Source organism: Anguilla rostrata, chromosome 4 (assembly GCF_018555375.3).
Source record: "Anguilla rostrata isolate EN2019 chromosome 4, ASM1855537v3, whole genome shotgun sequence".
Taxonomy (NCBI): Eukaryota; Metazoa; Chordata; class Actinopteri; order Anguilliformes; family Anguillidae; genus Anguilla; species Anguilla rostrata.
In genome coordinates, this window is record NC_057936.1 from 5,245,075 (window position 1) to 5,268,081 (window position 23,007).

General features: G+C 53.1%; 1 protein-coding gene across 2 annotated transcripts in view; it reads left to right on the plus strand.

Moving 5' to 3' along the window:
• The first annotated feature begins 1,342 nt into the window (after positions 1–1,342).
• The window catches only part of LOC135252294 (TSC22 domain family protein 2-like), a 39,616-nt gene continuing 17,951 nt past the window's right edge, over positions 1,343–23,007 (plus strand). The window contains exon 1 of one of the 2 annotated variants that reach the window (XM_064330213.1): positions 1,343–4,148. In XM_064330213.1, the coding sequence (XP_064186283.1) occupies positions 2,326–4,148 (1,823 nt within the window). In that variant the 5' untranslated portion in view covers positions 1,343–2,325. The remainder of the gene's footprint in view (positions 4,149–23,007) is intronic. The other variant, XM_064330214.1, reaches the window with a different exon arrangement.

Genomic DNA, 23,007 nt, shown 5'->3' on the forward strand with positions numbered 1-23,007 from the left:
AGTACTATTTTTGTAGGACGTACAGCCAAGAGAAAGTGAAGTGTTTAATTTATTATTGAATTTTTTTTTTTTTTAATTTGACCCTGCAGAAAGATTCACAGTGTTAAGATAAAGAACCCCACATCCTCTTTCCCAAGCCAACACATCTCATAAGTAAGTTTTGAAAACAGGTTCATATACAAATCCCTGGTGACTCTGTGCAAATTACTGAACTGAAGCACACGGTCTGCTGGGACCGCGCAGAAAGAAAAGTATTATTCAAGTATTATTAACATAATAAAAGTGCCTAGGCTGACAAGACATGTTGCATTGAAAATTTATTCAAAGATATGCATTTTATTTTTTATTGAACGTGCCTTGTGGTCTGCGTTTCAGCATAATGGAATACGGCTCTTCAGATTATGACCAGAGACTAAGGTTCCCTGCAGTGGACAAAAATGAATTGCCAGGTCTTAGATGGATACACACACACACACCTACACACACACAGACACATACACACATGCAAACACCCACACACACACACACACCTACACCTACACTGATGCAGATACATGCACACACACACACACAAGCACACACACACACACCTACACCAACACTGATGCAGATACATGCACACACATGCACACACACACACACACACACACACAAGCATACACACACACACACACACACACACACTATTGCTGACACATGCTCATGCTTTTGGCTGCCCACATCACAGAGCTATGTGAGATCGCACTCTGTGATCAACATGAATGAAAATGACTGTCTGTTTAAATCCTTGAACCGGAAAGAATGAGCAAACTAAAATTTGCAAATCACCAAAACAAGCCTCAAAACCTCTTTTGGAGGAAAAGGAGGAACGGTTACAATATTTTGAATGAGTAATAACTTATATTACTCATAAAATGCTGACTTGCACTGGCGTGACTGCAACAGTGCTTGAAATCCATATGCAAAGCACACATCCTGTTGCACAATGGAATTAGTAGTATGGCAATAATGCAATATTGGCAAAAGGGTGAAAAAAACATTGGCGTGGAAAAAGAGACACATGAGCTGGGTTGTGCGGTGAAAAATGTGTGTATAAAGGATGATATCTCCATGGCATCTATGTGCTCTTTCTTTTGTCTCTTGAAAGTAGGAAAGAAACACAGTGAAGCTGAAAAGTAGCAAGGGTCATTTGCTGATGTGACCACAAACCAAAAAAATAAAAAATAATAATAATAATAATAATAATTAAAAAATAAAAATAGCAATTAATTCCATATGTTTCTATTTCATTGACCTAATGCATATCAATCATTATAAAAAAAATTTTTTCGTAACTGTTAAATAAATTGGTTAAATATGATCAGATATTCTTCAGGCTGGTCAACTACTTAATGAACAAAGGAAAGTGTGGCTTAAATGTAACAAATTTGGCTGTATTGTGAGCTTCTCTTTAGAAAAAAAAATGTATATCAACACCTCAATTTTCCTAGCAAATACCTGTTTCAAATATCGTACTTGGTATGAAGCGCCGACGGGGGGCTGGCGGAACACCCGACTCCTTTGAAAAAAAAAATGCCTACGCACTTCTATCAGCGCGAGCTATGTGGTTCGGAATTCTCCACCGCTTGCGTACGCCACTGCGCAACGCTCCCAGAGTGCAATGCGCTTTTCACATAGCCATCTTGTCGAGTGGGAGAGGAGGGGAGGCAGTTTGTGAATTTCAGTTCCCCGGAGCCCGGAGGGAGAGAACAGGCATAGTCCGGCGAGGCTAGGCTTGATTTCAGACTTTACGAGTGTCGGAGGGCTTTATCGATTTCGACCGAGCTCTCGGAGGCGAAGATGGGCGTGTTTACATGATGTCGTGTGTGCTGGTTCCCAGGTTGAAAAAGTGCTTTAAAAAGAGAGCGGCGGACAGCGGGTCCGCCTCAGACTGACGTAGCCTCGGCAGCTGCTGAGCCGTATCTGCGACAGCGGCCTGTTGGCAACTCCAGTGCCGGGACAATACCTTACAAAGCAGGCCAGCTCTGAACGACCGTGGCTACAAAGAGACGTGGAGCGACGGATTGATAGCTTGCTAGCTACACTGGAATCGCGTCTCGCCAAGAGCTGAGAAGACTGGGACTGTGTGTTTTTTGCAAAGGCATAAAATGCAACAGGAGAGGAGAAGTAAGATGACGTATAATCGTCTCGCTAACAGTTGTTGTAAACTGTGATATTTTGTTACCATATATTGTATTTCACCGTTCGGGTGATATTTAGATACGACTTTGTCCATTTTTCTTGTTCTGCGTAGAAAGAGCGGCGTTATCAGCGTAGATATTCAAAATGTCTAAAATGCCGGCGAAAAAGAAGAGTTGTTTTCAGATCACCAGTGTGACACAGGCTCAGGTAGCGGCCAGCAGCATCACTGACGACACAGAGAGTTTGGACGACCCAGACGAATCGAGGACTGAGGACGTGTCGTCGGAAATATTCGACGTGTCTAGAGCGGATTTAGAACCGGAGGTGTGCGACAGGAGCTCGTCTGACGAAACCCTGAACAACGTCGGAGGGGAGTCGGATGCCCACGGCGTCATTGCATTGCATATACCTCAAGACGGGCAGCTACCGGCAGTATCAGGTCCTCCGAACGGGGGGTTCGCGTTCAGGAGCGCAGCGGGGTCAGGCGTCGCTCATGTCAGTCCGCACGTTTTGGCAGCGAGCGCGCCGGCGGCCCCGCCCCCTGCCACGGTCCTGCAACAGCCGGCCCCGCTCAGCGCTGGCGGGACCGCTAATAATGTGACGATAGGTACGTCACAGGCGCCCACCGCCGCCCCGACTGTGACGGCCAGCTCGACGACGACGACGACTACTACCGCAAGCTGCAGTTCTCGCTTCAGGGTCATCAAACTTGATCACGGTACGGGAGAGCCCTTCCGGAGGGGCCGGTGGACGTGCACGGAGTTCTACGACCGGGACCCGGAGGGCGGTTCCGTTATGTCTAGGACTGTGGACGTGAAGCCGAGCGCCTTGGATCAGAACGCCGACAGGGACAGCGGACTGGGGGCCACAGGAAGCTCGGTGGTGGCCCCCTCCGCGCTCGTGGCCCAGGGGCCGGACTCCGCGGCGGACGCTTCCTGTTTGGCCCCGGCCCACCTGCCCCCGGTCGACCCCCAGCCGCCGGGCTACGGCATCGGGCACCAGCCCGCCAGCGCGGCCTTCCAGCCCCCTGGCTACGGCGGCGGCGGCGGCGGCAAACCGGCGGCAGTTCCAGTTCCGGCGCAGCAGCCGCAGGTCCAGGTTAGCGTCCCGCAGCTGCCGATCCCCGCCGCCGCCCCCCAGACCCTCCTCCCGCCGGGACACAACGGGGCGCCCCTGCAGAAATCTCCCAGCATGCCCCCCGCCACGCAGAGCCAGCCGTTTGCCTACCCTGCCCCGCACCACCTGCCCTCCGTCAGCCCCGTCGGCCAATCGGAATACCGGCCGCCGCCTCCGCAGCAGCCCCAGCAGCCCCAGCTCCTGTCCATCGCCACCGCCGGCCCGATGGGGCCCCCCGTCAGCCAGGGCCCCTCGCCCGTCATGACCCCCGCCGCCGCCGCCGCCGGGGCCCAGGCGCTGGGGCTCCTGATGCAGGCCGGGGAACCGGTCGCCGTGTCGTTGCCAGGCAACCAGCCGCCGGCCCCGGCGCAGCCCGGGCTCCTGCAGCAGTCCGTGGCGGTGGCGGTGGCGGTAGCCGGGGGCCCGGTGTCCGCCCCTCTCCCGCAGCCGCTGCCCTCGGGGTTGGCCGGGATCGTCCCCGTCTCGGTCGCCGTCGCGGCGCCCCCTGGTGTCCAGAACGTGCCTACCGCTGTGCCGGGCTCCTCCCCCGCCGCCGCCGCCGCCGTCGCTCCTTTGACTTTGCCGAACCAGGCGGCCGCCGCCGTGGCGGGGCAGCTGCTCCTGGGCGCCCGCGGCGGCGGCGGCGCCGTTTCGGGGCTGGCGTTCGGGCAGGCGCCCCCCGTCGCCCCCGCGGAGGAGACCCGAAGGAAGTCCGACGCCCTACCTCAGCCGTCCGGCGTCTCTGGCAAAGACGCGGCCAGAGCCCTGATCCCGGAAAGCCTGCAGCTGACCGCGCCCTCCGTAAACAGCCTGTTCGGAATACCCATCGCGCTGGACGGGGACGAGGACAGGTAAGGCCCGCTTTTTTTTTTTTTTAACCGGGTAAGACCCGTCTGTTTTGGCAGAACCTGCGGGGGGGGATCAGGAACACCAGGACAGTCCCACACCGCTCTCTCTCTCTCTCTCTCAGTCGCTCGCTCGCTCGCTCGCCTGCTCCTCCAGAGGGGCTTTTCCGCGAGTCTGTGCTGTGAATTGTGCAGAATGTAAAAAAAAAAAACGAAAGAAAAGTGCTCTTTTAAAAGCCGCGGTCTTCCTGAACGGAGGCTGTCGCGGCGGCTGTTCGGTTTCGGACGTAGCGGGGCGACGGCGCGAGCTGCGCCGCTTGGCCACCGGCGCGCAGCTCGTGATGCGCTGGAGAGGCGCCGGTCTGGGACGGGGGGCGGGGGGGGCAGGGGGGTGTGTCTGGCTTGGAGTGGCGGAGCGACATTCGTTCATTCGCTCGCTCTTTCGCTCGCTCGTGTGTGGAGGCTTCCTCGCGCTGCATCTCCGTCGCTGCTTTGGCGGTTAGAAGCCCTTTTCTCTGTGCGCTTTAAAAACGCGGGACGAGGTCACTGCCAGCTCTTGTCCTTAGAAGCGCTTTGCCTTCGGGAAAGCAATGCCTCCTGGCTATCGTTAAATGCGGAGGTTGGAATTGGGCGGGCGGGGGGGGGGGGTTGGGGGCCAGTCGAGGGATGGCGTGTTGAAGGGAAGCGTGTGTGTGTGCAGTTTTAATCAGGATTTGGCAAAAAATTTGACTCACTTCATAAATACACCCTTGACACAGCCTCTTCTGTAACAAAAAAAACCCAAGAAACGAAATAGCTTTTGCATAATTTACAGCGCTATTGAGGTCTTCAGCTGTTAAACAGTCTCTCCCTCAGTTTTTTTTTGTCTATCCCTTCTTTCTTTATTTATTTATTGTGACCCAGTCTGTCCCTCTCTTAGACTTGCTTCTTTCTGAATTTATTTATTTTATGTGACCCAGTCTGTCCCTCTCTTACACTTGTTTGTTTCTTTATGTATTTATTTCATGTGACCCAGTCTGTCCCTGTCCTAGCGCACTAGCAGTGCTGTGTTACTCCCGGTTGCTGGTGCTGCACAGTCGTTGTTTCGGTTGTGGGGCTGTGTGCAGCTCCTGTCCCTGTCGAGAGTTTTCCGGCCTAATTAGTACCCCGTCTCCGCTTCGCTGCGGCACTTTCTGCGCCCCCTGCTTTCTTCAGGACGTGCGATCGTAAAAAAAACCGCGGAGGTAAAGCCGGAAAGTCGTGCTTCTAACTGAGCGGTTGCAGGTTCGATTCCCAGGTGAGCCGTTGCACTTGTTACCCATGAGCAAGGTACCAAGCCTGAATTGCCTCAGTAAAATATCCAGCTTTGTAAATGGGTAGGCTGTAAAAAAAATAAATAAAAAAGTAAAGCCAGGTATAGGGCTTCTTTAGGCGAATAGTTGAATTTAGGGTTTTGCCCTAAATTTTAGAGTTTGGACAGGGTGTGTCGTGAGTCCCGGACATGGTACTGGATTTTGGGTCAGTTGTGGTCTGTGTTCAAACCTAAAGAATAGGGTTTGGAGCTGAGGGTCCTGATTGGTGTAGCTGAGTTCTCCGTTGAAACCTAAAGAACAGGGTCTGGAGCCGAGGGTCCTGATTGGATCAGCTGCGGTCTACAGATCACGTTTTGCCCAGCTACTTTTAGGAATACATTTAATTTTTGTTATTTAATTTACTAAAAATGATGTCGTCTGAACAACTAGTCTCCCTGCCACCAACACCCCAAGCTGGGTAACCGTTCCCACCTGGCTTGCTACTCCAAAATTTGGGGGACCACCCCCCATGCCTCCCCCTGCAGAGCGGGCTGAACGTATGCTGGTGTGATGTCAGAACACCTCGGGCCTTGACACCTCGGGTTTCCGCTCTCCGTCGGGTCCAAAAGTCAGCCCTGACCGCTGACGGCGAGAGTCAGCTGGTCTCCCCCGCAGCGTCCCGATTGGTCGAGCTAATGCGGCATACTGAACATTCTGTTTTGAGCAGAAATGTCAAAACGGTGCATTTTTCCCCTCTTACGACAGCCCCATACCTTGTGTCAGGCGTGGCGTACACCTCCTTTTGGGTTAAACATTCTTCTTTTTTTTTTTGAGAGGACGGGCTGAGTGGCGGTGGGAGGAGCTGGCGGTAAGGTTACTGAGGCTGGCGGAACAAGCTGCCGGAATCCACCGGCGGGTTTCCAGGCCTCGTTCACTTCCTGTGGCCGAGCGTTTCCAAACTGACTGACTGTGCATGTGAAACAGAATGGTGGCTTTTGTGGAGCAGTGAGTGTGAGTGAGTGTGAGTGAGTGTGAGTGAGTGTGAGTGAGTGTGAGTGAGTGTGAGTGTGTGTGTGTGATGGTGTGAGTGTGAGTGAGTGTGAGTTGTGAGTGTGAGTGTGAGTGTGAGTGGGAGTGTGAGTGTGAGTGTGAGTGAGTGTGAGTGTGAGTGTGTGTAATGGCGTGTGTGTGTGTGTTGTGCAATGTCAACCTGGCCCAGTGGAACTGCCAGTGCATCCGTGTTTACATGTGTGTGTGCACGCACAGACCCCAGCGCTCCGCTGATAGGCTGGCTGAACAGGGCACGCTCAGTCTCAGGTCGTAATCGGCCTGCTCTGCTGGATTCACGGCGCTCCTGCCGCTAACCGTAGCCCTCTCTGGGAGCCGCGGCTCGCGCCGCGACGACCGCTGCCGTTGGCTGAGCTTCAGACGGGCCGCTCTCCAGGTCCGGCCCCGCGCCGCTCGGGTAATCCGCAGCTGTCGGAAAACGTCGGCAGAGCGTTGGCGGCCGAATGTTTCCACGGCGACCCCGGTGGAGAACGCGGCGTCTTACCCTTCACCCGGCGGGCAGTGGTGACCACTTCAGCTGCAAATAATAAAACAATAAATAATTTGTTTATTCCTCGATAAGTCAGTGTGGGTTCTTGAATGGCGGAACACATTCTCACTGATTTAGGGATTTATGTGGTCACACTTCATAAGTGGTACCGTGTCCCCACTGTATCGAAATGTTATTGGTAACCTGCGTATCTCTTTTTCCAAAGGATGCACGTGTAATACCGTCCGTACCCCTGAGTGGTGTCGTCCTGTCGTACCCCTGAGTGGTGTCGTCCTGTCGTACCCCTGAGTGGTGTCGTCCTGTCGTACCCCTGAGTGGTGCCGTCCTGTCGTACCCCTGAGTGGTGCCGTCCTGTCTACCCTGAGTGTGTCGTCCGTCGTACCCCTGAGTGATGTCGCCTGTCGTACCCTGAGTGGTGCCGTCCTGTCGTACCCTGAGGGTGTCGTCCTGTCGTACCCCTGAGTGGTGTCGTCCTGTCGTACCCCTGAGTGATGTCGTCCTGTCGTACCCTGAGTGGTGTCGCCTGTCGTACCCCTGAGTGGTGCCGTCCTGTCGTACCCCTGAGTGTGTCGTCCTGTCGTACCCCTGAGTGGTGCCGTCCTGTCGTACCCTGAGTGTGCGCGTCGTACCTGATGGCGTCCTGTCGTCCCCTGAGTGGTTGTCGTCCTGTCGACACCTAGTGTGTGTCCCCCTGTCGTACCGATGTATTGTAACCTGCGTACCCCTATGGTGTCGTGTACCGTCCGTACCCCTGAGTGGTGTCGTCCTGTCGTACCCCTGAGTGGTGTCGTCCTGTCGTACCCCTGAGTGGTGTCGTCCTGTCGTACCCCTGAGTGGTGCCGTCCTGTCGTACCCCTGAGTGGTGCCGTCCTGTCGTACCCCTGAGTGGTGTCGTCCTGTCGTACCCCTGAGTGGTGTCGTCCTGTCGTACCCCTGAGTGGTGTTGTCCTGTGGTACCCCTGAGTGGTGCCGTCCTGTGGTACCCCTGAGTGGTGTTGTCCTGTGGTACCCCTGAGTGGTGCCGTCCTGTGGTACCCCTGAGTGGTGTTGTCCTGTGGTACCCCTGAGTGGTGTCGTCCTGTGGTACCCCTGAGTGGTGTCGTCCTGTGGTACCCCTGAGTGGTGCCGTCCTGTGGTACCCCTGAGTGGTGTTGTCCTGTGGTACCCCTGAGTGGTGCCGTCCTGTGGTACCCCTGAGTGGTGTTGTCCTGTGGTACCCCTGAGTGGTGTCGTCCTGTGGTACCGCTGTTCGGTGTCGTCCTGCGGTAGCGCTGATGAATGAGTAATCGCGAGTGGGCGTGAGGCTTGTATCTCACTCTGGTCTGAGTTGGCTCATCACCAGCTCCTATAAACCAGAGCCTGACGGGCCCACGCCTGTGCAGTTCTTAATTCTGAAATAATTCAGACTGTTGGCTGTCCCTCCCACCCAGGGGTACCCCCTCCCCACTGCCCCGTTCGTTTATTCATTTGTGTATATAGGCCTAGTTATTTCCCCCCTAGACTTCCCCAACAGACTTTCAGACTGACTGTTTTTGGCTGGACCGCAACGGCGGGGCCAGCCCTACAAACGCGAATGTCTGTGACTGAGTGAGTGAGTGAGTGATGAAGTCACGCCATTGGTCGGCCGGATCACGTGTGTTAGGTCCGGCCGTATACTAACCTGGTTTTACCCTGGTCTTGTTTTAAACGACTCTGGTTTTTTGAAAACCGGACTGTTGCCGTCCACGGGAGCGAGAGATTCAGAGGGAACGGCCCGCTGCTGAGGTCCAAGGTTTCGGCCCGGCCGGCTCGGAAGTGTTCACGACGCCGCTGCAATGTAGCGGCGGCGTCACAGCATTGGCGGAACATTCCAGTAACGTTGTGAGGGCATTCTTGCATCGGCTGTGTGTGTGTGTGTGTGTGTGTGTGTGTGTGTGTGTCCATCAGTGGCTCGGTTCGCAGCAGGGGAAGGGAGACTGAAGACTAACTGGGCCCTTGGAGTTCTGTCTCTCATTACAATAACAAATAGCCTGGTAGCCTGTTCTCTGTATTGCAGCGCAGTCGTGCTGTTTCTGCGCTTGTGTGGGCCCCTCACTGTAGTAAACTAGGGCGGCAGTGTAGTATAATGGGTAAGGAGCTGGTCTTGTAACCTAAAGGTCGCTGGTTCGATTCCCCTGTAGAGCACTGCCGTCGTACCCTTGAGCTGAAGGTGCTTAATGTGCATTGCTTCAGTATATATATCCAGCTGTGTATAAATGGATGCAATGTAAATGCTATGTAAAAAAAGGAGCGTCTGCTAAATGCCTGTTATGTAATGTAGTGTAATGTAAACTTGTGCACGCGTGTGCGCGTTTTTTCCGCCCGCCTCTGACAGGCTCGGCCGTACGCTGCAGCCGAAACGCTCCAGACGTAGCCGAGTCGAGCTCTTTGCGTCGTCCGAAGTCGGTCGAGACTGCGTGGAGTCTCGGCTCCTCAAAATGAGGCAACAAAAAAACTCCAGCGCCTTCGCCGCCGCCGCGCTCAGTACGTGACCGAGTGATTTGTGTCGGCGGGTGGGGGGGGGGGGGTTTTGGCGGACACCTTTCGCGGCTGATTAGCGGCCGCTGTGGCGGCTGGGCCTATCAGGCGGCGAGCAGCAGCTCTCCCCTCCGCTCTCTGCGCGCAGATAAGCCTCCAGCGGAACGAGCCCCCCCCCCCCCCCCCGCCCCGCCCCCCCCCCCCCTCGTTCTGCAGGTTTTACTCGCGTTTGCATTCGGGCTCGGACGCGGCTGCGCGCTCGTGTTTCGCGGTTCGCGGCGAAGGCGGCGACCAACGGAGTCGGGATTAGAACTGGAGCGCGTGCAGTGCAGTCTGTACCTCCAGATGTTCGTTTTAGGGGGGGGGGAAAGCCAGCTTGGTGGACTTTTTTTTTTCTTCTTTTTTTTTTTTTTTGAAGGGTTGCCCATATGAGGTTGTTGAATAGGTCCGTAAGAAAATATTACAATTCCTGTCCAGCTGAGTATTTACAGAGTCCTTGCGAGCGGTAGTACAAACGCTCTCTGTTTGCACCCTGCCTGTCAGTGCTAGGCCTGTGCGCTGAGCCCCATTTAACCCTTTAAGGAGTGAAATCACAAATATGTGATGCAGTCAGCTAGAGTTCTACTAACTCTAAGGAGTAACAATCATATGTAACTGACATTCTAATGCTGATGTAACAATGACTACTGGTACTGAGCATTCTAATATATGTACAATGACTATGGTAATAGCATTCTACTGATGTAACAATCACTACTGGTCACTTAGCATTCTAATGCTGATGTACTGTAACAATCACTACTGGTAACTTAGCATTCTAATGCTGATGTACTGTAATAATCACTACTGGTAACTTAGCATTCTAACACTCGTGTAACAATCACTACTGGTAAACGAAAGCTACACGGTTCTAGAACACTGACTTAGAATGTTGTAACAGCATTCCAGAAGAACCTCCTCCTCACAGGGTTAATATGTACTTGTCACACTGTTCTGTTCTTCGCTGTGTGCAAACATGTCTGTGAAAGCATGCATGCATGCCAGGTTAGGGCCTCCCTCCTGTGTTTGCCGTCATGTTGCCCCACACCACGTTTAACCTCTCTGAGGTATGGCAGTGCCGTAGCCGTTTTGGAAAACGTAGCTAATCTATAGCTAATGAATTCAGGTAGGCGCAGCATTTAAATAATTGAGTAATTGATATTTAATTGTCATTTTTAATAGAGATTTTAATCACGGTTTTCCCAACACTAATCTATTTCCAACCGTCACATCCGGACCAGCACGAATAACAGTTGATTTCACCAGCTGACTATTTTCAGAGCTTCAGGTGTTTATTTTATTTTATTTTTTCAAATTAATTTGTAAGTTATGCGACAGGAATGCAAACGAGGGCGCAAAATAAACGACCTGTCAGTCACAGCGCGACGTCCTCAACCTCGTCTTACCCTCTGGCGCGCGTTTTTTTCTGTTCCGCTTACGACAGCGCGGATCCCTCGATCCCTGTGATACGTGACTTGTTCGCCAAAACGAGTGCGAATCGCTTCTGTTCCTCGCTACCGTGGAACGGGTGTGTTTTCTGTCGAAGAGCCGGGGCCGATTCTAGATTAGTTTATCTCACGGGGAGGGGGGGGGGGGATCGAGGAGAAGGGGTGTGCGCTTTGCTGTGTCGCTGCGCGATGACGCGTGCGGAGTTGAGAAACGGGGTGTGTGGGGTTCGGTACATGGTACCTGGCGCGGGAAGTGAGTGAGCCGGGAAAGCGCGATAACTGAGGGCGTTGATTAGGTGTAAAAAAATGAATTAGTGGGGTTGTGTGGGGGGGGGGAAGTGTGAAATCATTGAGGAAAGGCACATGTTTGGGTGTTTTGGTTTGTCGCCTTCCTCCTGACTCTGTAGTGCGTCTTCTTCTGCTGCTGTTTGACGCTGATGCGAGTTTTGAACTTTACAAAAATCGGCTGCATATGTGTTTATGTGCATGAATCACACCCATTCTGTACACAGATATAAGGGGTTTTGATCCATTTTTGAAAATTCTTTCTTTTTTTTTTTTTTGGCGAAACCACTAGGCTGTAACTGCTATACTTGCAGTTCTTCCTCGTTTGCATTCCTGTAAGAGCATTTGTGTAGAATGCTTTATGGATATACTAGGCTGACTGTATTTCATGCAAATGCCTGGAGGGTTCTGTAGGTGCCTGCTGTAGCTTTCCCCTTCCTCAACTTCCATCTGCATGTCATTAAAGTTTTATTGCTGCCGTTTCCTGTATTCATAAAGTATCTCTGTGTGGGAGTGCTGATCTAGGATCAGGGTTTGTATTCATAAAGCTCATCAGTCTTAGACTGCTGATCTAGAATCTGAGCATGTATTCAAGAAGCATCTCGGTCTAGGAGTGCTGATCTAGGATCAGGTCCTATATTCATAAAGCATCTCGGTCTAGGAGTGCTGATCTGGGATCAGTTTTTTCTTGTAGCCCATAACAGATGAGAGAAGGATGTGAACAGGACAAAGCTGGTCCTAGATCAGCACTTTTACTGAGATGTCACCGGTAACAAGCTGTCCCAGGCCTGTCATTCACAGTGCACGCGTGTGTCAACGCGCCTCCCAATAATTCAGCGACACCAGGAACGCCTGTCCCAGAATCCTCTCTGCCTGTGCCTCAAATGCCGTTTTCTTGGAAAGGCGTGTCCGAAACCCAAATGATGTAGCGGAGAGGTCAGCTTTGGGGTCTTTGTGCTGCACTTTGGGGTTCAAATCAGGTGATCTAAAATCGAATTATTCTGGAGGTACATGATGGGCTGCTCTGAGAAATTCCTGTGTTTGCTATGTTCCTTTTTAGGATGGGGGGGGGGGGGACCCCATAAAAAAACATTGCCAGTGCTTGTAGGTGATTCTTCCCTTCTTATGTAATCTGCCTTTCTTCTTCCCCTCCCCTCCCCTCGGAGGGTTTCAGGCTGCCTGTCGCGTCGTGGAACAGTATGTGAAGTATGTTCTCATTTTAAAGAAAGGGCCCGAGCTAAAGATAACAGAGAGACTTCCTTATCGCACGCCGTTGCCATGGCGAACCTGAACATGTTAGATTAGGCCCCCCCCGCGAGGCTCGGGTAACTGGGGTAACCTGCCCCCCCCCCTCCGGTGCGTCTGCGCGGCACAAAAGGTTCTCCCGTTGCGAAAGAGCCCCGTTTGCCCCCCCCCCCCACCCCCCGCGAGGGGCGATGGAGGAATTTGGCCCCTGGATTGCCCGTATTCTTGCGGTGGCGGTTTTTCCCCCCCCTCCGAGGGGTCGTGAGTTTCAGCTCTGCCTTTGATCCGCGAGGCGTGAGCGCGCTCTCTCTCTCTCTCCACCCGCGCGGGTCTGAGGAATTCGGACGACGCCTTCCGCGGGCGAGCGAGGGGACGGGCTCCCTGGCCGGGGGGGCGCGTAAAAACGTTTCTGCGGACGGTTCCGCGGTTCGCTGACTCGCCGGGCGCTGACTGGGCCCGGGTCGCTACGCGGTTAATGATTGGCCGTCGCGCACACACAAAGGCCCGGCCGTAAATAACACAAACGGGTCCAGGCGTAATGGCTTCCGCTCACGAGGCTGAGAGACCGGTGCCCTCGCACCGCTCCAGCGGGCCTGGGGTTCAGTTCGCTCTGCGGAGTTCTCCAGTTACACTCCACCACACAGGGGATTGATGTCACTCGAGTCTTTAATCAATGGGCTGCTTTTGGCTCTGTTGTTTTATTTATTATTTATTTATTTATTTATTTATTTATTTATTTATTTATTTATTTGTTTGTTTTTGACGTGTGTGCGTGCTTTGCCGTTTTGCGCCTGCGTGTTTCCGTCTGAGTTTCACGTCGTGTGAAATCAGCTCAAATTTGGCACTAGTGACTCTGGGGCCTGTTGATTTGAAGTTTGTTTTTTTTTGTTTTTTGGCAAGTTCCCCATTCTGATTCTAATACTGACGTGTTTGTGCTTAAACGTGCTGGAAACGCTGGCAGTTCGTATGAGGGAGACACCGTGCAGAGCGGGATGAAATTGAAAATTGGCGGGAATCGGATTGCGAAGCAGGAATTTGGGGAAAAATGCGTGGACACGGCGTTCCGTATCGTCCTAATTGTGTACCCCCAAATTCTGCCGGATGTGTCCCTTTGATTTGACTTTTAAAAATTGTATTATCGTCGCTGTCATTAATTGTCTTTCATTCATTTTGGTGAAACATATTCTGTAGAATTACTGGGTGTGGTGAAAGAAAAGGTTTTTCTGGGCTGGTGTGCCCTGCGCACCTGCCCCTCCAAACGTCACCCCAAAATGGCCCCACACAGGAGTGTCCCCCTTATATGTGCGTGTGATCGAATGTGCAACAGCCCTGAGTGATGTTTGCTACTGCACACGGCAAATAAAAGGGCTGGTGTGAATTTGGCCGTTAGTGGTACATACGGGGTATTTAGTCTTACATACGGTGTATTTACTGGTACATACAGTGTATTTCGGCCATTCCGGTACCTCTGAGACAAGCTGCCATTTTGTTTCTGTTTCTGACTGGCGTGAAGATTTCTTTCCTAAAAATCCCATTGGCCTGACGTTGAAACTGTGCCAGAGGTACTTCGCGGTGGTCACGGTCGGGTCAGCTTTCGACAGAACTCATCACCAGGGAAACCATTTACTTTTTAAATATTTTTTTATTTTCACTTTGATTCGGTAATCGATGAAGGCGGTAGCAGAATCATCCCATCGCTCTAGAATCGTGAGGGGGTTTTTTTTCTTCTTCTTTGGTGGAAAGTTTCGCCGCGCGCTCCGGGAGAGCTTTGGTTCCGAGGGGTGATGTCATTGCCCACTTCCTGTTTTCAGTTCTGCTGCACAGCTGACTAAGCCAACTGTGGAACGGGCACCAAGTACTCACACTTTAAATCAACGTTTCTGTGGTTTTTCAAATGTTGTTCAGTTTTCGTGAAACAATTTTCAACTGGAGGCCACCGAGGGTAGATTAATATGAAACTATGCATGCATATGAAACTAAAATGAGGGATGTTATTCAGGAAGTCACCCATTTGAGAGAACAGGTCCCTTCTTTCCAGCTGAGATTAATGGAGCATAGCATTGCGTACTTGTCCATACTTGGGAACAGGCAGTGTCAGTTTACTTGCTTGTCTCGGGGGGACACGGGGTTATGGGAAATGTAGTTTGCAGCTCAGCGGAGGCTGTGGTGCCCTGTACGTTTCTGTGGACACGAGGCTCTGCTCTGCTCTGTGGATGTGATCTAAGTTTCACTGTGTAAACGGAAATCAGAAAATCAAGTATGTCCTGTTTTTTAAGGTCCTGTTACTGTTGGGGGTGGGGGGGGGGGCAGCTGGGATGTCCAGACACTCTTAGTGACTGGAAGCCCTGACTTTAATTAACTGGTAGTCGAGACATGAAGAAAATATGGTTGCCGGGTGGGGGGAGGGTGACTGGCTTTCTGTGATGAGGAGGAAGAGCGTTTCCGCTTAGCAGGGGGTTAGACACACAGGGAGCCTCCTAACCCCCCCACCCCCCTTGGAGAACGATGAGCAAAGAGGAACTGTGCAACGCAGAAAGGCCAGCTGCCTCTGAATCACGTCCCCAGGCCCCGCACCCCTCACCCCGTACCCCTCCCCCCAAACGTCTGCTGGCTTAACCATCGGGCCTGGGCTGCTGGGTGGCGCATCTTGTTAAAACATCTGTCCAATGTGTGTGGATGGGCCCCACGGTCTGATATCTGCTAAGGCTCTGTTCCAATGTGTGGATGGGCCCCATGGTCTGGGTATCTGCTAAGGCCCCTGTTCCAGTGTGTGGATGGGCCCCACAGTCTGGTATCTGCTAAGGCCCCTGTTCCAGTGTGTGGATGGGCCCCACGGTCTGGAATCTGCTAAGGCTCTGTTCCAATGTGTGGATGGGCCCCAAGGTCAGGTATCTGCTAAGGTTCTGTTCCAGTGTGTGGATGGGCCTCATGGTCTGGTATCTGTTAAGGCTCTGTTCCAGTGTGTGGATGGGTCCCACAGTCTGGTATCTGTTAAGGCACTGTTCCAGTGTGTGGATGGGCCCCACAATCTGGAATCTGTTAAGGCGCTGTTCCAGTGTGTGGATGGGCCCCACGGCCTGGTATCTGTTAAGGCTCTGTTCCAGTGTGTGGATGGGCCCCACGGTCTGGTATCTGTTAAGGCTCTGTTCCAGTGTGTGGATGGGCCCCCCAATCTGGAATCTGTTAAGGCGCTGTTCCAGTGTGTGGATGGGCCCCACAGTCTGGTATCTGTTAAGGCACTGTTCCAGTGTGTGGATGGGCCCCCCAATCTGGAATCTGTTAAGGCGCTGTTCCAGTGTGTGGATGGGCCCCCCAATCTGGAATCTGTTAAGGCTCTGTTCCAGTGTGTGGATGGGCCCCACAATCTGGTTTCTGCTAGCCTGTTCCATGTGTGTGCCAGTGGTTTCTGCTGCTGTCATGTGGGAGCCCCACAGTCTGGTTTCTGCTAAGGCTCTGTTCCAGTGTGTGGATGGGCCCCACAGTCAGGTATCTGTTAAGGCTCTGTTCCAGTGTGTGGAGGGGCCCCACAGTCTGGTATCTGCTAAGGCTCTGTTCCAGTGTGTGGATGGGCCCCACGGTCTGGTATCTGCTAAGGCCCCTTTTCCAGTGTGTGGAGGGGCCCCACAGTCTGGTTTCGGCTAAGGCTCTGTTCCAGTGTGTGGAGGAGCCCCACAGTCTGGTTTCTGCTAAGGCTCTGTTCCAGTGTGTGGATGGGCCCCACAGTCTGGTATCTGCTAAGGCCCCTGTTCCAGTGTGTGGATGGGCCCCACAGTCTGGTGTCTGCTAAGGCTCTGTTCCAGTGTGTGGATGGGCCCCACGGTCTGGTATCTGCTAAGGCCCCTTTTCCAGTGTGTGGAGGGGCCCCACAGTCTGGTTTCGGCTAAGGCTCTCTTCCAGTGTGTGGAGGAGCCCCACAGTCTGGTATCTGCTAAGGCCCCTGTTCCAGTGTGTGTGGATGGGCCCCACAGTCTGGTATCTGCTAAGGCTCTGTTCCAGTGTGTGGAGGGGCCCCACAGTCTGAAATCTGTTAAGGTGCTGTTCCAGTGTTTGGATGGAACCCAAAGTCCATGTTTCAGTCAGGGCTTTTTTTTTGTTACGTCGGATGGATTCGATAAGCTGGGGGAAAATACACAAGGCTTATTATTTAAGTCCTCACCCTGGCTGCGTTATCGGCATTGGGTGACGGGTGCCGGGTCTCTATGGACTCCCTGTCGTCGCCTGTACGCAGGTAAGCAGGCAGGCTGTGCGCGGGGCAGCTGGCTCTCCCGGCTGCCTTTGTTTCTCAGCGTTTCCCGTCAATGGCAAACGCTCGCGGCAAACCGGTCTTCGCGGAAATACCGCGCGTGCTGGCGTGCATGCTGGCGATGCCCGTCGAGCTCACACGCGACGCTCGGTGCCACCTGCCGCACTTCGTGACCACCTGGTGACCTGAGATGCCCAACCAGGTTTCCTCGGGAACCACGAGAAGACCGGGTCAAAACCTAGTTATATGGCTGGACCGGCCGACCAATGGTGTAACTTCATCACTCCGTCACTCAGTTTCATCGCTCAGTCGCTCAGTCGCAGACATTCGCGTTTGTAAGGCTAAGGCCCCGCTGTTGCGGTCCAGCCAACAACCTTGTTTTATGGCTTTTCGAAGAGGCCGACTGCCCAAAATTAGAATGCGCTCTCTGTGGCCGGTGGTTCTGCCACTGTGGGTCTGCACTTTCAGAAGCCTGAAGGGTCCAATACTGACCGCCTGTTCTGCACGTCCTGCTGATATTCACAGAATCAGCACAGCGGTGCTGTTGCATAGAGCGCCCCCTTGTGTTTAGTGGTGGGGGTGTTATTTTGAGGCATTTGAGCAGAATGTAGAGTGGTGTTCTGATGGTGGTGGGGGGGGGCAGTTTCTGGTAAGACCCATCCCCCCTCCACCCCTTCCAAGGGTGATTTCCTTTTTTGCTGGTGTATTAAATTGCATTTTGGCAAATTGGCCTCCTGTTTAAATGTGATGGTTTTCTGTGATTCGTTTCAAAAATGGCAGAAGTGCTAAAACCAAAAAGTTGAAATAAATCGGTCCCCGCATAAAGTGTCAAATATTCTTCTTTTTTTTCTTTATGTTCCAACTTTGATTTACCCAGAGGTAACCCAGCCTGTTCATGGAGATCTGCCGTCCTGTAGGTTTTCATTTCAACCCTAATCTCACGCACCTGATTTTACTAATTAGCAGCTCAGTGAGATCTCTAGCTGTTGAGTGAGGTGTGCTTTGTTAGGGTTGGAGTAAAAGCCTACAGGATGGTAGATCTCCAGGAACAGGGTTGGGCAGCCCTGTTGAATGAGGTGTGCTTTAATAGGGTTGGAGTGAAATCCTACAGGACGGTAGATTTCCAGGAACAAGGTTGGTTGCCACTGTGTTACCATCTCTGCTTTCTACCTGTGTGAATAAAGCAAGCCACTTCCCGCTAAATTACCCTTAATTAGGCCGCGGGTCTCGGCCTGTCGAGTGACGCACGGCGGCGGCGGTGTCCAATGGACTGCATTTATATAGCGCTTTTATCCAAAGCGCTTTATAATTGATGCCTCTCATTCACCCATTCACACACACTCACACACCAACGGTGAAAGGCTGCCATGCAAGGTACCAATCAGCTCCTTGGGGGCAATTAGGGGTTAGGTGTCTTGCTCAGGGGACACTTCGACACGCCCCAGGGCAGGGGGATCGAACCGGCAACCCTCCGACTGCCAGACGACCGCTCTTACCTCCTGAGCTGTGTCGCCCGCCCCGTCTGTCTGTCGAACGCGCTTTTGACCCGCCCCCGGGGGGGAAACGGGTGGCGCTGCTTCGCGGAATTTTTTGGTTGACATTTGGCTGTTAGATTGCATTTACATCGAGTCATCCGGCAGGCCGTCCCGACTCAGGGTGGCTCATCCGCGCGGGGGCCACGGAGAGATTAGGCAAAGAGTGACGGCGATGCGGGAGTCGCCGCGGCCGGAAGCTGGCGGCGGCGGGCGGTCGTTTACGCAAACCTGCTACATATCGCTAACGAGCTAGCGCGGGCTCCAGAGAGGGTTTTTAAAGCGGACATAATGGATTTGAGGCTATCGTGCTAAACGTAGCACGAGTGCGCGAACTCGCTGAGGGGTTATTCTGTCCAGAGTAAATGTTTGGGGTTTACACGCAGGTGGTACACGCAGGTGGAGGGTGGGGGAGGGGGGGGTACACGCAGGTGCAGGCTGGGGGTTGTTGAGCCGAAGGTTCAGGTCGAGCGGGCGGGTTCGTCAGTCGGCTGCTAACGAGGGACAGCGACCCGGCCGTAGGCTTGTGAATCGCTTCGGCTGCGCCTCATTGGCTGCTTGATTAATCGCTCTGGCTCGTTGCCGGGAGACGTGGCTCTGAATGACTCGGAGTAACACTTTCTACGCGCGGGAGAGAGAAGGCTCCAGGCCGCCATTCGTCGTTAAAAACGACACAAACACAAACACAGCTGCATTCCTCTGGATTCTAAGTGCACCGACTCTCTTGGCATAATAAAACGCACGCATTGGCATTGGAGTGCGCGTATGAAAGAATTTGCCCTGCGAACAAATTCCTGATGTGAGCGGGCTGGTAGTACTCCTGGGAGATTAATGTTAATTTCCCCTGTCACGGGACGTTTGAGATTCCGATTGAGATCGCTCACCGGGGGGGCGGGGCAGGGTGGGGCAGAGCGTGGGTTGGGGGGGGGGTGTGGGGGAGGGGGGCGGTATTCCCATGGGAACGGGGAGGGGACTCTCCCTGCGCTCGCTGAGAGGAACGCAGAAGCGCGCCGTGTGAATATTTCGCTCGGGGCGCTCGTAGGTAAATGTCCCGGGCCGCGCGCCGCCCGTGCTGATGGGCGTTTGGCGCGACGGCGGCGATGAAGGATGGTCCCCGGGCCTCTGGCGCGGCGCGTACAACGGGTTCCCAAACTGCGGGGTGACCCCTGCTGGTGGCTGTTGGGATGACACATGAGAAAATAACTGGAACAGCCTTTCCCATTGACAGTGACAACAGGCAGGCTGAAGCAAGCTAGCAACGTAGCGCTTGCTGCCGCGTACATGCGGTAGTTATGGTGAGGGTTCCAGAGAGGGTAAGAAGGACAAAAATCAAAATGGCCGGACCGTCGCTTACGGTGTAGACACGGCAGCAGTTGGAGCCGCCATTACGGTGTTAAAGGTAGCCGAGGGTTTGAGGGATGGGAACCTTAACTCTTTTCTCTGGCCTTTTACGTGTGGAAATAATCTCTGGGGGGAGAATGGGACCTCGGTAGATGGCAGTGGTGTTTATGCTTCATTCTTCCTGTACGTTAGCCTGTGTTGAACTTCCTGTCGTCTAGGAAATGCTAACAGTGCATTGCACCTGAGGCAGCGTCACCTGATGGCCCTAAAATGGCTAAAGGTTGCTGTTTGGCCCTCAGGCAGCTGAACCGTTTAAGGTGTGATGCCGCAAATACGTGATTAGAATGTTCTTAAACGGAACATCCGAATGCTGATGTCACAATCGCTACCGGTAACTGGAAGGCAGTGGAGTTCTAGAACACTGACTCGGAATGTTGTTCTGCTGGCAGAAGCTCTTTGTCCCCTTGTGAAAGCTGAGTGCCAAGTGGTCTGTCCACCAGACCCTCTCTCTCTCTGTAGCAGTGGTCTTCTACGCTGGTTTCAGAGAGAGCCAAAGACTTTTGTCGGCTGGCTCCTTTTTTAAAAATTGATCATTCAGAGTTTATTTCGGAAGCCCTCCCCCCCCGTAACTGAAAAGACTCCCTCTGGCATCAGAGGGTCACGCCGCCGTGGGGTCATGGTAATAGGTAACTGAGCACGTGCATTTAGCTGCGCTCACGCTTTGTACATACCGCTGCGTGTGAATCCCACGCGCTGGAGTGCTGCCACTCACCCCCCAACCCCGACCACCCAGGCGTAGTTCAGTGTCTGTGGCAACAGCACGCCCTCATGACAGCTGAACAACATCCGGGTGCGCTCAGGTTCTGTTTCGGGGCACGCACGGACCTTATGACAGAGCTGAACTGGGTGTGCCATGGCATGAACGCTTCCTACTTTTTTCAGGCTGTGGCAGGGCTCTTATTTGGAATGCTTTGACCTGGGGACTGGTATTTGGTCCAGGCTCAACATGAACTGGACCTGGTCGTTTTTTGTCATTTGGTGTAGGGGTGCTCATCCTGTGATGCTGTACTGCCTTGAATATGTCACCTGAGCAGTCCTGGGTCATGCTCACTGAGTGGCCGGTCAGTGCCTGAGCTGGTCCTGGGTTAGTGCTCACCTGTGCTGGTCCTGGGTTAGTGCTCACCTGTGCTGGTCCTGGGTCAGTGCTCTCCTGTGCTGGTCCTGGGTTACTGCTCACCTGTGCTGGTCCTGGGTCAGTGCTCACCTGAGCTGGTCCTGGGTTAGTGCTCACCTGAGCTGGTCCTGGGTCAGTGCTCACCTGTGCTGGTCCTGGGTCAGTGCTCACCTGAGCCGGTCCTGGGTCAGTGCTCACCTGAGCTGGTCCTGTGTCAGTGCTCTCCTGAGCTGGTCCTGGGTCAGTGCTCACCTGTGCTGGTCCTGGGTCAGTGTAGCATGAACTCTCCGGCTCGGCTTGCTGAAAAGAGAGTTGTGTCTGACAGGAAGTGATGTCACATTGCTGTGTAATTTTGTGGTTTGGGAAATGAATCTCAGAGGTGCCAACATCACTTCATTGGCTCTGCATTACCTCATCTCCCTGTGTAGAGCAATCCTGACGGAAACTTCCAGAAGAACAATGTCATTTGAGGGGTGTGATTAATGCAGTGCAGGCCATCCCATTGCAGCACCCCCCCCCCCCAATTTTTCTCCCCCTTCCCTAACCACAAGACAGTTGTCTCTGAAACCCTCCTGATTTGCAGGAGGGTTCCCCACCCCCATAAGGTTTTGTGACATCATAGTGAACTATTTGAGTCAGTCAGTATTCCTTCATCAGTATCAGCCGTGCGCTGTGCTGCATCTCAATAAAGTTTTTTTTCTCCATTTTTTAAGTTTATTTATTTTTAATTCCCATTTAAAGAGAGGGAGGGAAGCAGAGCTGCTTTCAGTCCGCTTCGGGGCACAAGTCTAATGACTCTTCCCTTTCCTGTTCTCCTCTCTCGTCCGTAGCTGCTCGGCGAGAGAGATCGAGAGAGAGAGAGAGGCGCGCTCCCTAGCTCTTCACTTGTGGGGGGCGGGGGGCGGAGGGGGGAGGGGGGTGTACGTGGTGGGAAAGGGCCTGTTTGCATAATCTACACACCCTCCCCCAAATGAATAGGCAGACATAATTGCTTTCTTTGAAGGGGGAGAGAGGTCCGGCCTGGCCCGGCCCTCAATGGTGTGTGTATTTTTATCAACTGCAGTCCCACATAATATCCCTTCTTTCCTGGAAGTCCTAAAACAATGGTTCAGGCTTGGTGCAGTTAATTTAGACACACTGTTGTGTTTTTCCTTTTACTTGGGGTTGCTGGGAGGCGCATCCTGTTAAGGTGCTGTTCTACTGCATGGATGTGTTGCGCCCCCGCGGTCTGGTGTCACATCTCGACCCTGTGCCAGTACGGGCAGCACCACAGGGGCGACGCGTAATTGACTCTAGCATTGCTGTGTGAGCCCAGCTTGCACACCGCGGCATGGTGGGAAATGGCGCGTGCCGATGCTAGCTTGTCTGCCGTCTCTCAAATCGGTACGGAATACTGTGGCCGCAAACTCTGGCAAACATGATTGGCCATTCAAAAAATTGGGAGTGAAGGGGGGGAAATCATAAAAAAAAAAAAAAAAAAGATATGGCATCAAACCCGCAACCTCCTAGAAACTTTTGATTTGTTCTATATCAGCAAGTCCTTTGTGAGCTGCTGTGTTCTTTTGCGTGAGGAGGAAAACCCTCAAAAAGCTCTGTATTAAGGCTTTGTTATTTTCCCGTGTCGTTGCCCCCCCCCCCCCCCAGCTGTGCCCGCGTTCAAAGCGCAGGCACTGATCTCGTCTCTCTCTCTCTCTTTCGCACGCCTCTGACCATGTGAAAAGGGGAAATTGCTTGGACGTGCCTGTTAGCATGCCTCTTCCCCTTTCACCCACATCGCTCTGTCCGTGCCCCGGGGGAGGTTCACATGTAGCCGTGAGCTCTCCCACATTTACCATACCCTTCCACACTCACGACCTCTCTTAACAAATGTAGACCGTGTGAGTTGTGGTCCTTGGGACATGGGGCGGGGGGTGGGGGGTGGGGGGTGAAAACTCTTGGCACCGTCAGAAAACAACCAGCGGTAAAGTCTTCACGCGAGGACAGTGTGTGGGAGCGGCTTTGCCCGGTCATGCAGTACAGCCAGGGGGGCGTTAAAGTTCTGGTGGGAAGCAGTGCTGGATGCTCCTTAGTGTATAGGAAAATGGCACCGATTGGCCCGTTGTTGTCATTATGTGGTCTGAAGTTCTGTTAATCTCTTGAAGAGCAAGTCTTTTGGAATGTGTTTTTTTTTTCTTTTTGTTCTAGAAATCCCTCTCTTTCAATTACCAGCCAGTGATTGTGACATCAGCATTAG